Genomic DNA, 14,268 nt, shown 5'->3' on the forward strand with positions numbered 1-14,268 from the left:
TGCATCAATATAATAAGAAATTGGAATAGAAAAACATAACAAAAACTCCCAAGTTAAAAACACTCAGATAGTTTTTTAAAAAATAAATAAGATTGCAAGAAAGAAGAATTTCCTATGGAAATTTACAGAAATATTATGTATTTTGGGTTATATGCCTTTTGCAATTGTGGTTCAAACTACCTGCTGTTTTATTACATCAAATTATTTTGATATTAACATATTAATTTAGGGCTTCATTGCTCCATAAAATGGCTCCAGATACAAAATTTTCAAGGATGACTAACATCACAAACATCTATAAGCAAAATCATTCTATGATTTAATATTTTCAGCCAGCCAGCTGGCCATTAATATCCTTTTCAAAGATGTAACATTCCCTGCTTCTGATTAACTGAATTTTCTGAATCTCAAAGCAATGCCAGGAACGTGCCTCAATTTTCCTGCTGCAGACTAACAGGGCTAATCTAAAGGAATCTAGAAAACCTGGAGACTGTGAGTTGAAGCTGAAAGGTTTACATCTTGAAAAAGAAATGAATTAGCTCATACAAGAAATGAAATCTAGCAAAGACATGTATTAAACAAGCAAATACCTGCCGAGAGGGATTGCAAAATAAAAGACCGACAGCATAAGTGTCCGAGTGTTTTTGGTGAAGAGATCTCCGATAATAGTTGGAGCGATGGTAGAATAACTAGCTTCGCCAATGCCAACCAAACCTCGGGAGAGGACAAACAGCCAAAAGTACTGCAGGGAAAAGTCAGGAAAAAAATGAATCAGTTATTTTCATTTTTAATACAATTTCCACAGCTATCAAAAACTATGCAAACTTTGTGCCTTGGTTTCACACACACACACACACACACAGACAGACACAGACACACACACACACACACACTAATGATCCAGGAAGTTCAATGTAGGAATTGATTAGCATGGAAACTATGATGCATCTCTAGGGACTAGCATTCTCAGTGCAGTGGTTTCATGCGTCATTATGCTTAGAGGCCTTTAATAGCACCCACCAAATCCCTGGCTTATCTCTATAATTTCAAGCAAGGAGGAGGGACTTTACAAGATGACAGGTTGGTTGAGAGATCATATGAAGTTTGGGACCATCATTGTTTCTCAACCTTGGCTGCTTGAAGATGTGTGGACTTCAACTCCCACAATTCCCCAGCCAGAAAATGCAAGTGCTGGCTGGGGAATTCTGGGAGTTGAAGTCCACACACACATCTTCAAGCAGCCAAGGTTGAGAAACACTGATATAGAATATTATAAAGAACATAAGCTTTCTCAGCAGTATTGAAAAACTGGGATTACAAGTGAAGATTCAAAAGGAGATGGAAGAAGAAAGTATGTACACATTAAACAAGCGATGCCCAAAACACAATATGTCCTGTCTGGTTTCAATTTGATATGATGTGTGAACCAAACTTACATGGCTTGCAAAATCCTGTTTTATGTGGCTTAGCTTTTGTGTGAACTTGTCTACTATGGCTTGTCCAAGAAACCACAATTAAAAGAAAACTGGAGGTAACATAATGAGTGAGCCCAGTTACATAGTCACTCAGAGATCCTATTTTCTGCTTTTTGACTATTCCAAGTCAAGATTGCTTATTTTTTTCCACCTTAAAAACCAATAAGATTCTACCACTTGTCTCAAAGCAGGTAACATTGTCTGTCCAGCATCTTGGTTAAGCACCATGGACAAATAAGTCTTCACCTTTTCTTTCTCAACAGTCAGTAGCCCCACCTTGATACCCCCTTTTGAGAGCAGCAATGTTACCACATGCCCTATAATTATAGGTCTAATTAAATGTCTCCAGCTGTCCTTGTCATACAGTAGGCAGATGTGCGTAGGCTGAACCCTAAAAGCAGAAAGCAAACTTGTGACTCAGGGCTATTTAATGACTGTTCATTACCCAACGCTAAACCACTCTAGAATATCAAGCAGATTTGCTGATGCCTAGGGAAGCCAAGACTCATTTTAAAATAAATGGTGATGTTCAAGAAAAAATGTGGAATGTGAGTTAATCAGACAACAAGAATAAAGAGGATGATGAATTTTTAATTTTGTACATCGTGTCTCCACAAATGAAGAAGTTTGAGTATGTGCATAGAGATATATATACACCTAAAGATACTTTGTTCAGAAGAGAGATATGTTAGCAAAATTAAAATGGGAAGGACAATCAATGAAAGGATTTTTTCCTTCCCATTAAATAGTATAATTCAGAATCCCCCATTGAAGCTGAATGGCAGGAGATTCAGAATGATGTACAATTAATTTAATCTACAAGATGAAGCAACAGCAATTTAGGCAGTTTCAAAGCTGATGGAAGACACACAAACACACATACATACACAGCAAATGCATAAAGGATAGTATGTAAAATAGAAATATAGACTTGGAAGTGACTCCAAGGATCATCTGATTCACCTCACTCTATTGTGCAGGAAAACATATTAAACTATCCATGATAAGAGAACCTTAACTTTAATAAGTATATTCCATTGTTGTAAAGATTCACCATCAGAAAGGTCTTCCTTATAGTAGGGTTAATATATCTAATATATTATTACATTAACTTATCCAAGATTAATGATAATATAGCTCAGAATTCCATCTCCTAAGTGTTAACCATGGAGACCTAAGATGGCACTAAGATGAAATGAGGTAACCGTTTTTTAATTCCAAGAAAAAATATACTGGCTATTAATGACAGCGAACCTTTATTTTAACAAACCAATCAGGTGGGTGGGGACGTGATATTCTCTAAAGTCCAGCAAATGGAAGAATATGACATTGCTGTGATACAAATATTGCAAATTATATCATCTGCACCATTGGCATGGTGATGTTATTAACATAACTGCATCACTGTGTAAATGCCATAAACCATGATAGAATTTGGTCCATTCTGTATTGCATGCAGAGTCCATTGTATCAAGAGCTATAAAACTGAAATTTCATTGTACTTTAAATTTTCAATGATGTTTGTTAGTCTTTTGGAGGCTAGCAGGGTAAACATATTTCAACCAGCTAAACAAGTATGTTATTTCTTTCTATTTTTAAAAACAGAAGCTTCCATGAGACATCAGAGCTAGTTTTTAGAGCATTTGTGCCATAATATACATATGGTTTATGTAAGCAATCCATAGGTATTTTTGGACAGAATAATAACAGAATAACAAAATAGATTAATGATTTATCATGGTGGTCTGTCTCAAGATACTGCAAGAAACCATATACTACTTTCCAAAAACTTCAGAAGTGAGCCTTGCATATTGATTCAGCTTTTTCTAAATATTGCTATTCAACTGTTTAACTTGGATAGAAGATTGGGGGGAGGGGAGGAAAAATCAACCAATAATACCCATTGCTGAGATATCATTGTAAGGAAAATGACTCCTGCTTCTGCTAAGTCAACAAAGTGGTTGAGAATAATGAAAGCCATGGATCTTGTTCAGTTAAATCCTTTACTACCTAAATACATATGCATTATTGGATTTATGCTAAAGACTGTTGGTATACTGGTGTGATATAATTGAAGCAAGCAAGTAATCCATACTTTAATAATGTCTTAACAAGTTCTTGTCTTGCTCCTTTCGCTCTGCTCCCCAAGTAGTTCACAAGATGAGAATTGCATTCTTATTTCCCAAAAGATTTGCAGCTACTGACAAAATGATAATCTGGTGAAGTATGTCTAAAGCCCAAAGGCAATAGTCTTATTGTCTCAAAAAAGGCACATGATCCTTAAATCCTGGGTCATGAAGCATTAGAAAAACCCATATGATATGATCGAGGCTTCAAAAATGTGTGTGAGTGTGTAAAATTTTGTGCATTTGATCCCACATTTTTTTTTTAAAAAAATAACTATAGTGTTTCTTTTGATGCTTTTCACCTTTGGTAGCAAAGCATTCCAAGGAGTGATACCATAGGAACACAAATGGAACAGAGTATATATGGTATATGCATGAAGAAAACCAGATTCCCAGAATCTTTTGTTAAGAAGATGACAAGGAACAGAACTGGAAAATATTATCTTTTTCATTAGAATTGCTAACCTGTACAAATGGCTCTGCTTGATCTTAAATTTATACATTCAGAACTACAATGCCATCATGATTGAGTCAAATCTTTTTCTGCAAAGCTGTGGACTATTTTAAAAAATAACTGCAAAGTTCAAATGTGCACAGTGCACAGTGATAAAAATGGTAAGAAGTCTGAATATCATGTCCCAGAAGAAAAAACAGAAACAATCTAGAAATATGTAGCCTGAAGATGATGAGACAGTTAAGAAGAAATAGGACAGCCACTCTCAAGCATCAGAAGTATCCTGTCCTCTATAAGGGGACAGCTCTCAATTCCTAACTAACTATCTCAATTCCCATTACCTATAACTGGCTGGACAGCACAAGAAGAGTGAACTTACAAATGAAGAAGCAAATTTGGACTCTACTCCTTCAGAAAGTAGGTCCCAAATTCAAATTGCAAAATAAGGACTAGTGATGATTGATGCTATTCATTACTGAAACGATTGTCTTAGAACATAAAAGATTCTAATCACAGTAAAGAATGCATAGCACTTTTCAAAAACGTAATAGTACTTAATTTCCAATGCTAACAGGGTTTGAGGGGGGTATTTTTATCCTTCCTCTGCTATGATTTGTATTTTTGCTTTTGTGATATTTACAAATAAAGTTCTTTTGATCTTATACATTTCTTTAAATTTATTGTTCTTACTGATTTTTGTTCATTAACCAAGAGCTTCCTTTGGGTTTTGATTAATAGAGATAGACAGACAGACAAGCAGTAGGTAGGTTAGTAAGTAGATAGGCAGACAGGTAGATAAAACATGATTCTATAGAGGATAACATGATTCTATAGAGGATTCAAAAAACATGCTAACCTATTTGTTTTACCGTCATTTGTTGAACAAATCATAATGACATTAAGATATAAACCATAGCCTCATCGATCTAAGAAAAAAGAAAAAGGAATATAATGTGTTTTAAGTATACCTCCAATTTATTACAACAAGGGAGGAGTTTAGGGCATCCTCTTCAGATAATTTTAAAAAATTAGAGAAGAACTTGTAGCAATTGACAATCCAGTGGTTTGACTCAGCTCCAAATGCTCATGTAAGGCTTTAGCTCAGTGGCAGAGCTCTGCATTTAGTACCAAGGAATGCTTCAGTTTCATTCCTTGAGATTTCCAATTAAAGGATTTAGTCAACTAGGATTGGTGAAAACCCTCAATTGAGACAACAGAAGCCACGTATCAGCAATAATAAGAGACAATTTCATAACCAATATGTTGCTGATTGTTCCATATATCCACTGCATATTTCCATCACTTCCTTCAGCATAAATAATACTTTGCAAAACAGATTTATATGGGAGCAAATCAAAACAAAACCAGAAGGGGTGATTCACAGTGAGAAGCTCCTGGATCTTCATCCTTTGGTCCCACACTTTGAATTGTAGATGGCAACTTCTCAGCAATATCTCTGGACTGATTCACCCACTGGGACTGCCCAGTGAATTAAGCTGAGTTTTGCTTCAGCAGCAAGATCTTCTGAGCTCTGGGGTCATTTTATATATTGGACCCTGGCTTTTAACTTTCCCCTCCATCCTGCCTCCTGTTTTGTTCTATCACTCTCTTTATTTTGCCCCTTGATTTTTAATGCTCGCCATGACACTCATGTGGTGCAATTTAATAGAATAACAGAGTTGGAAGGGACCTTGGAGGTCTTCTAGTCCAGCATCCTGCTCAAACAGGAGACTCTATACCAGTGATGGTGAACCTTTTTATTGTGGTGTGCCGAAAGAGCACGCGTGCCACAATGCAATGTGCCCTGCCCCCCCCATGCAGGCGCATGCAACACCCCTGCCCCCTTACCTGCACTGCACATGCAAGTGCCTCCCAGCTGATTTTCGGCCCGTTTGAAGCCATTTTCGCCCTCCTGAAGGCTCGAGGGAAGCCTGTTTTTCAGCCTCCCAAGGCTGCAGAGGCTTCCCTTGAGCCTTCAGGAGAGCAAAAACGGCCTCAAATGGGCCGAAAATCAGCTGGAATTCGCATGCATGCACAGTGCAGATAGGTTTGGCTGGGGCTCACGTGCCCTCACAAATGGCTCTGCGTGCCACCTGTGGCACCCATGCCATAGGTTCGCCATCATGGCCCTATAGCATTTCAAAGAAATGATTGTTCAATCTCTTCTTAAAAACATCCAGTGATGAAGCACCCACAGTTTCTGAAGGCAAGCCATTCCGCTTATTTATTGTTCAATTAGGAAATGTCCCCTTAGTTCTAGGTTGTTTCTCTCCTTGATTAGTTTTCATCCATTGCTTTTTGTCCTGCCTTCAGGTGTTTTGGAGAATAGCTTGATTAAAAAGGTTTAATAGCATGGGGTTTTTTGTTTTTTTGTTTGGTATCAAATTCACCAAAATGAAATGGAATTCAAAATTCTACAAATGAAATAATGAAGGTTATCAAAATGCTTATATATCACAAGCGAGATGTGTTTTTTAAAGAAACTGCTAATGAACTTTGTTGACAATAGCAGCTGCAGCTGTTGCTACAGCTACACCCCTTCCACTGAAATTTCAGAAACCAGCACTAAGAGCTGGACAAGGGTCATGAGCAATGAATGAACTGGTAAGATATCTGACTGAGTTTCAGCTTGTTTCTTCCCCCATCTCAGATCTGTGCCCTCCCCTCATATGCAGGCGAAGGAAGAATAGTATTTGACAACTTGCCTGTTTAGACAGAGCCCTCTGCTTTCACCGACAGCTATGCAGATGCTGTATGATGGGCAGTCAAAATGATTTTCAAAGAAAGAAAGAAGCACAGACTCTGGAATCAGGCAGTCCATCAAATCTACATTGGCATTTTAAAGTAGTTCCAGGCTCTATGAAAAAATTATAGTCTTTTGTTTGTCTGCAAATGGCCATGATATCAAAATGCGTGGTTATCAACCTTCCAAATGACAAAAATCTGGTTTTAGCCAGCCACAATTGGTCAACTCTCCAATGCAATCAACAATATAGAACAACATGTTTCTGAGCCCTTTGGTTGCCTCTGAGCTTGTGATGGTCTCTCATGACCCTCGTCCAGCTCTTAGTGCTGTTTTATTACAGACATTTATTACCAAACTAGGTAACATTTTCAGTGGTAGAAAAGAGTGGGGTTTGCTCTCTGTTTATATTATAGTGGCCTGCCCTGTCAGTATTGGTAGGAGAATTCTTGGTGATTCATTTGATTAGGCTGCTGTTTATTGTTAGCTTGTTTGTTTGAGTTGGTATTTCCTTGACTGTTGGTCTAGTATTAATATTGGTGTTAGTCTCTGCTGATCTGGACTGGATTGCTGGTGAGGAGGTGTTTTGGTCTTTTTGTAAAGCAGGTTTTTGACTGTCTCTTTTCAATGGTGTGTAAATGTTGCTTATCTCTACGTGCCTGTTGATGGCTGATTTGTCTGAGTGACAGAATTCTATAGCATTTTTATAATATGTCTATGTATAATTAAAGTGGAATTCTGCATTTCTAGGAGATAAAGGCAGAAAATGTAGAATATGCTGTTTTGCAGTGGCAATACTGGTACTTTGGATCTCCTAAGGGAGATCAGATGATGAACTGATGTTAAAAACTAAGCTCTTCTCTGAAGATAGATAATAAAAAACTGAGTTATTTTGGAAAGTGTCCCATTTAAATTCATGATTACTTCTAGTCTCTTATTCTGGGAGGGAGGTTTATTGGGGTTTTTTGGTGATGGTTGCAAGTTGATTTACTGGGTAATGATTTCATGATGCAGATTTAACTTTTTTTAAGTTGAATGATACTGCGGATGCTTTAATTTGTTTTTAATATTTTGGAGGCCACCAAAATTCTTTCAATTGCAGTGGGATATAAATGTGATAAATAGGTAACTGCTTGATTTTTTTTATACAGGTCATAAGATAAATATGGAAGATGTTTAAATCTCACACTTTGTGTTTTTAACACAAACTTGCAGATGACAAGATATTAGATATTAGATATTACTTAGAAGATATTCTCATGTGAAAGAGAAAAGAAAATCTCTTTAGGAAAATTTTAGGTATCATATATTCAGGAATGTGCTTATGAGAAAGTTTATTCCGATATAGAATCAATTAAGAATCCTATGATTAATTGGCTTGGAACTGCCTGTCAGGTGTCAATTAAACTTACTGGAGGCAGTTATATTTAGCTTTTTGGCAGCCAGTGCCAGGTATTTTGATTCTCTCTTTGAGGTTGTGTGCATTTCTGCTATATAATGAATTTTGCTTTTTTTCCCTTGCTGTGTTATAACAAACTGTTGTTTCACCTTTCAAAAAAAAATGGATCTCTATTTATTCTATTGATTTACAAGCCACCTTGAAAACAGCAAAGGAGAGATCAAAATAATCCAAAATAAAGTAATATAAAATAGCGTAAGGCCATATCACTCACTTTGGGAACATAATCAGTACTGATTTGTGTCTCTGGGTTAGTTATAAAAGGATAATGAGTACCTTGGAATATGGTTCCTTCTCCTTTGGTATGCAGTAACTATTTTTCAGATTAGTTTTATTTATAAATAATGTTACTTATCATATTGTAAACTGCCTTAGCATTTTTGATAATAATACAACAGAGCCTAAACATTTCTCATTAACAAAAAAACCTGGAGCATGAGAATTGGCTCCCACACTAATTCCAGTAACTTAGCCTACCAACTGGAATTAAACCATTCCTGCATGCATTTCCCCCTCTAGAAATAAATGTCCTGATGAGAGCAATGAAATGCCATTTTATTGGCCCTTTTGGCAATAAAAGAAACTAAAATTATCTACCAGAAACTTGGCTGCTCATATCCATGTTCATATCCATCTAACAACCACATGCCTGGGGCACACAAAGAGAGAAAGCAATTATCTTTATACCAGGCATTTGGGTTTTCTGACTGGCTATTAGGTGAATAGGCAGGTAAATTAAACAGCAAGGTGATCCCTCCCCCCATTCACATAGACAGACATTGTATTCTTCTAGAGAGGGAGTCAGTCTGTTGTAGTGCACCAGGTTAGAAAGTGGGGGAACTGTGAATTCTAGTCCTGCTTTAGGTATAAAGCCAGGTGGATGACATTGGGCCAGTCCCTCTCTCTCAGTCCTAGGAAAGAGGCAATGGCTAACCATTTCTGAAAAACCTTGCCAAGAAACTTTAGGCACTAATCTAACATTTACCAAGCATGAAAAAAATTAGTCCAGATGTTTAGGCTATGTTAGTTAGAGATGATGGGAACTGTAGATTGATACCTCTGGGGTCACCAGATAGCGGAAGACTGTTATATTCTAAAAATGATGTCATTCTGATTATAGTTTCTTAGGTAGCCAGATCAGCAACCTGCATATACAAGGAAATGCAACATCTATATTATGTTCCAATAGTAAAGAATTTATGTAGCTCAGGGTTGAACTGTGGAATCCTTGGTGCTCTCGGAGGTTGTTTGTTTGCTTGCAGATGTTTCATTACCCAACTAGAGGTAACCTCATCTTTACAAGAGAGGGTGGGGTTTGTTGCCTTTCCTAGGATATTCCGTTCTATTCCCCTTGCTTTCTCAGTTTCATACTGAGGTGTTCCGCATACTTAATAGAAGTAAGCTTGATTGAATATGTGGGATTTTCAGTTCAGCACAAACTCCATCCTCCCTCACCCTGATGATGTTACCTAGTAGGGTAATGAAACATCTTCAAGCAAACAGCCAAGATCAGAGAGCACCAAGGATTCTACATTTTATATTAGGTGTCCCAATTAGCCCAAGGTGAACTGAGCATCTTCAGTAGCTATAAATTCTGGGTGGTGTGGGAAGAAGAAAGATAAAGCAAAGAATAAAAACGAAATATCCTGGGAAAGTGCATGCCACATTTTGTTTCCCCTTTCACTTTTACTCCCAACTGTCTGCGTGAGATTACAAGAAGTCAAGGACATTAATGCTATAAACTTATTTTGGAAAACTCCAAGAAACCCTGTTCTCACAATGCACTGTATAGAAAAACCTTTACTACTTGTCAAAACAATTCTCTCCTCCCACCCACCCCCAAGAAAACTGGAAAGAAGACCAGAAATAAAGATTGTGTTCCACAGAAGGGCTGAAACAAAAAAAACAATGGCAATTTGCCATTACTTGCTTGCATATTAACAGCTTGAGGTGTTTCCTAGTGTCAAGCATTTGCATTATACAAATGAAAGAAGCTGGATGGAATATGAATTCTTTAGCACTGCAAGACTGGAAGGGGCTGTCTTCTGGTCTTTACTGGTTAGAATGGAAAAAAACAGGAAGAGATGTGCTCATTGACTATGCTAACTTGGGATCTGGTCATTTTAAGCAGCTGATATCTTTGATCACAATACTTGAGATCACTGAGCATTTATGATTTAATGATAATTATGTATGTATATAAGATCAACTCTAGTTCATAAAGCAGAAAGAAAATATCTGGCAGAAAACACTACGAGAATATTTTTTTTGTTTAAGTGCATAGTCCAGATCCTACAGCTCATATCTTTCATTTCTATTTTGAGGCCCCCATACCTATTTCTTGTTTCCTTCTGAAAGAACATAATCAGTGGATTGAAAAACAAATGCTAAATTAGGAAAAGAGAAGGGTGTAGGAAAGAGCTCCGAACATGAAAGGCTTGCATTAACCATTTGCAACTGAAAAAGAATCCACAAACATTTCATAATGGAAACATATTTAGCAAGTATCTACAACCTTCTGGCTGTAACAAAACGTTTAAGAACATGCAGTCTGCACACTTAGTAGAATCAAGACACTTTAAATATGTGGGATTGTAAAGCTCTTTTTAAAAAAAAAAAAACCCAACCCTCTCAGTTCTGTTATGATTTACAACTTTATGATGTCTGGACTTCAACTCCCAGAATTCCCAAATTGCCAAGATTGCAAAGCACTGATCTATGAGATAGAGACACTTATCTAGTGTATACTGAATCAGAACACTGATCCATTAATCAATATGGTCTGTAGTGCTGTTTCATTCCTTTTGAAAAATATAATTCTCTAGTTTTCCTTCTGGTCTGATCAAATACTGGTTGACATGTTACAATTTAAAGAAAGCAGCAAATAATTTTCCATCCGAAAAAATCCTCCCTGTGGCTTTATACATTTTAATCAGCCCTGACATTTCCCCAAAGACAGAGGAAAACAATTTGTTATGTTTTGGACATCACGGGCTACCATGAATGGTTTCATTTCCTTGTCTGAATGGCTTTACTTTTTTTCTCTCAAAACAGCTGCTGATGTATGGAAGGAAGTTTTCTGTCTAGCATTTCCATGTGGACAAGCTCTGCTTTTTGCTTTTTCACATTGTGCATTTTTCACAGCCTTTTTCTCGTCTGTGATTCTTAATAGCCTATAAATTCACAAAAATGAATTGATGCAGCTCCTATACTCTGGAATTCTATCCCCAGTCAATCCAAACAGCCTGTTCCTTCTTATGCTTTAAGAAAAGCCTTAAAACCTATTTTTTTTATTCTAGCTTTTCTTTCCTAGTAGCCTATTTTATTGTCAGATTTTAATTATTGATGCAAGCTTATTTTATATTTATAACTGCCTTTTTATTTATATTTTATTTTATTTATATTTATTATTTATTGCTTTGGTACACCACAATTTTTACATTCAATAGTATTTTGTGCTATTTTCTGATTCTCATTATTATTTAATAATTCTATTTTTAATCACCACAGTTGGTCTTGCAGGATAGGAGTCTGCAAGGTATAGAAATGAACAAACAAACCAACGAGTGAGTAACAATGAGAACAAAGCAACTCCTATTTCAGTCTTAAAAGGGATGTATGGATTATCCTTGGTGTTATTGTCCTTCTATAAATTAACAAACAATGGAATATTTTAGCTGTTCATTTTGGCCATCATTTGGTTGCATATCAAAGGTAGAATTGGGCAAGAAGCCCATTATATTACTAATATTGTAACTAGTTTATTTAAAATAAATTGCAGACAAAGGACACCAAAATTGCATTGTAACCATCGTATGAAAATTTTTGCTCTTTGCTGAAGATCCTATTCTAAATCGAAAGCTCCATGGCAGAAATCTACACCAGAAAAAAAGGCTCATGATATACTACAGTATTAGTATATCATGAGCCTTTATTTATTACAATAAATACAAGCTTTTTCTTTGATGCAACTTACAGCTGTGTTTGTGCAAACAGGGCGTGTTGGTGGTGATCTGGGAGAAACTGAAACATCCTTTACCCCAAATATTAAGATCCTAGTTTAGAACAGGCCAATGATGTTTTATAGTTTTATCACTCCAATCCTGAGATAACTATGTACAGGTAGTCCTCAATTCACAACTGGGACTTCCATCACTAAGCGATTTGGTTGTTATATGAATCGTGCCTAATTTTAAGACCTATCTGAGGTGATCGTTAAATGAAACTGAAAGTCCCCCAGGAAGAATGAGGATCAGGTGACTCTGGGATGCTGAAACCATCGTAAATTCATGTTGGTTGTCTAGCACCCAAAGTTTGATCACATCACTGCAGGAACACTGTGGTGGTCATAAATGCAAGGACCGATTGTAAGTCATTTTTTTCAGCACCATTTTAACTTTGAACAGTTGCTAAACAAATGGTCATAAATTGAGAACTACCTATAGTTCACATTTCATTAATGAAGCCCACAATCCTCATTTTAGTAATCCCTTAGTAGTACATGGAATAAATTTAAGAAGAGATGGGACAACCACTTGTCTGAAATGGTATTGTAGGATGCGTCAAATTTTTCAACTTTCAATTTAGGGGTGCTCAAAAGTCGTGACATGCCATGGGGGTTGTAGAAATATTTTGGTTACTTTAATATAATTTAGAGGTGCTTGGAAAGTAACTATATAAATAACTTTTTAATATTTTGTTTGTTTCGTTTAGGGTTACTTGCCTGAGAAGGAGATTGGACTAGAAGACCACCAATGTTCTTTCCAACTCTGTTATTCTGTTAAGCACTTTTCCTAAATCCACCTCTCTTTCCATAAATTTGCTCATACTCTAATAATCTTCTCTGCTGCGAATTTTGTACATTAATTAGCCTTTATATTAAATAACTCTCTGCTTTCTCAACCCTGAATCTACTAGTCAATAATAAGTGACCCAAATTCCACTTTTATTGGAGGTCAAAACATTTTTGTTCATTTCCTCTATACTATGCATACTTTTCATTACATTTTCATTACATTTCTTAAGTGCCAGACACTTTAGAATGTTGAAAATAAGCTATCAACACTCATCTAATTATGCCATAGACAAAATTCTGGCATGCCATTAGACAGACTCTTGCCACCAAATGTTACATCTGCACTACAAAGCTACATCTGTTTCATACCAATTTAATTTCTAGAAATGACAAGTCATGGCTTCTTCCCCCCCGCCCCCCCAAAAAACCCTAATATTTTGGGACTTGAGAAATGCCAGAGTTGAGGACAACTGCTTTGCTCCTTGGAGAATGAAAATCACACCGTCTTTTTCTGAGGTTCAGAAGTGACTGACATTACTTTATAGAAAAAGCACCAGAGAGAACTCAAGAAAAGCCCTAACAAACTTTGGAAAGATCTCTTAGCTTACAAGAAGTCCAAAGTTCTTAAGAAAACAAGAGACCCAAGACACCTCAATTATGCTTGACCAATCTCTTCTTGAAAGTCTCAAGTGATGACGCTCCCACAACTTCCGAGGGCAACTCCTGTTCCATTGGTTGATTGTTCTGTCAGAAAGTTTCTCCTTATTTCCAGGTTAAATCTCTCCTTGTTCAGTTTCCATCCATTGTTCCTTGTCTGGCCTACAGGTTCTTTAGAAAATAGCTTGACCCCCTCCTAACTGTGGCAGCCCCTCAAATATTGGAAGATTGCTATCATGTCTCCCCTGGTCCTTCTCTTCACTAGACTAGCCATGCCCAGTTCCTGTAACCGTTCTTCATATGTTTTAGTCTCCTGTCCTCTAATCATCCTGGTTGCTCTTCTCTGTACTTATTCTAGAGTCTCAACATATTTTTTACAGTGTGGTGACCAAAACTGGATGCAGTACTCTAGATGTGGTCATACTAAGGCTTTATAGAGTGGTATTAGTACCTCCCTTGATCTAGATTGTATCCTCTTGTTAATGCAATTTAGGATTGCATTAGCTTTTTGGCTGCTGCTGCACACTTGACCAAACTCAGTGGTTGTCTTTACACAGTG

The 14,268-nt window shown here is 36.8% G+C and overlaps 1 protein-coding gene across 1 annotated transcript in view; it reads right to left on the reverse strand.

Annotated features, from left to right (window-relative positions):
- The window catches only part of SPNS2 (SPNS lysolipid transporter 2, sphingosine-1-phosphate), a 128,569-nt gene that overhangs the window by 28,128 nt on the left and 86,173 nt on the right, over nt 1–14,268 (reverse strand). The window contains 1 exon segment of the mRNA XM_087945101.1: nt 591–742. Coding sequence (XP_087801227.1) covers nt 591–742 — 152 coding nt within the window.

This window comes from Notechis scutatus, chromosome 1 (assembly GCF_049901735.1).
Source record: "Notechis scutatus isolate UNSWTSFEM ecotype Mainland chromosome 1, rNotScu1.2, whole genome shotgun sequence".
NCBI lineage: Eukaryota > Metazoa > Chordata > Lepidosauria > Squamata > Elapidae > Notechis > Notechis scutatus.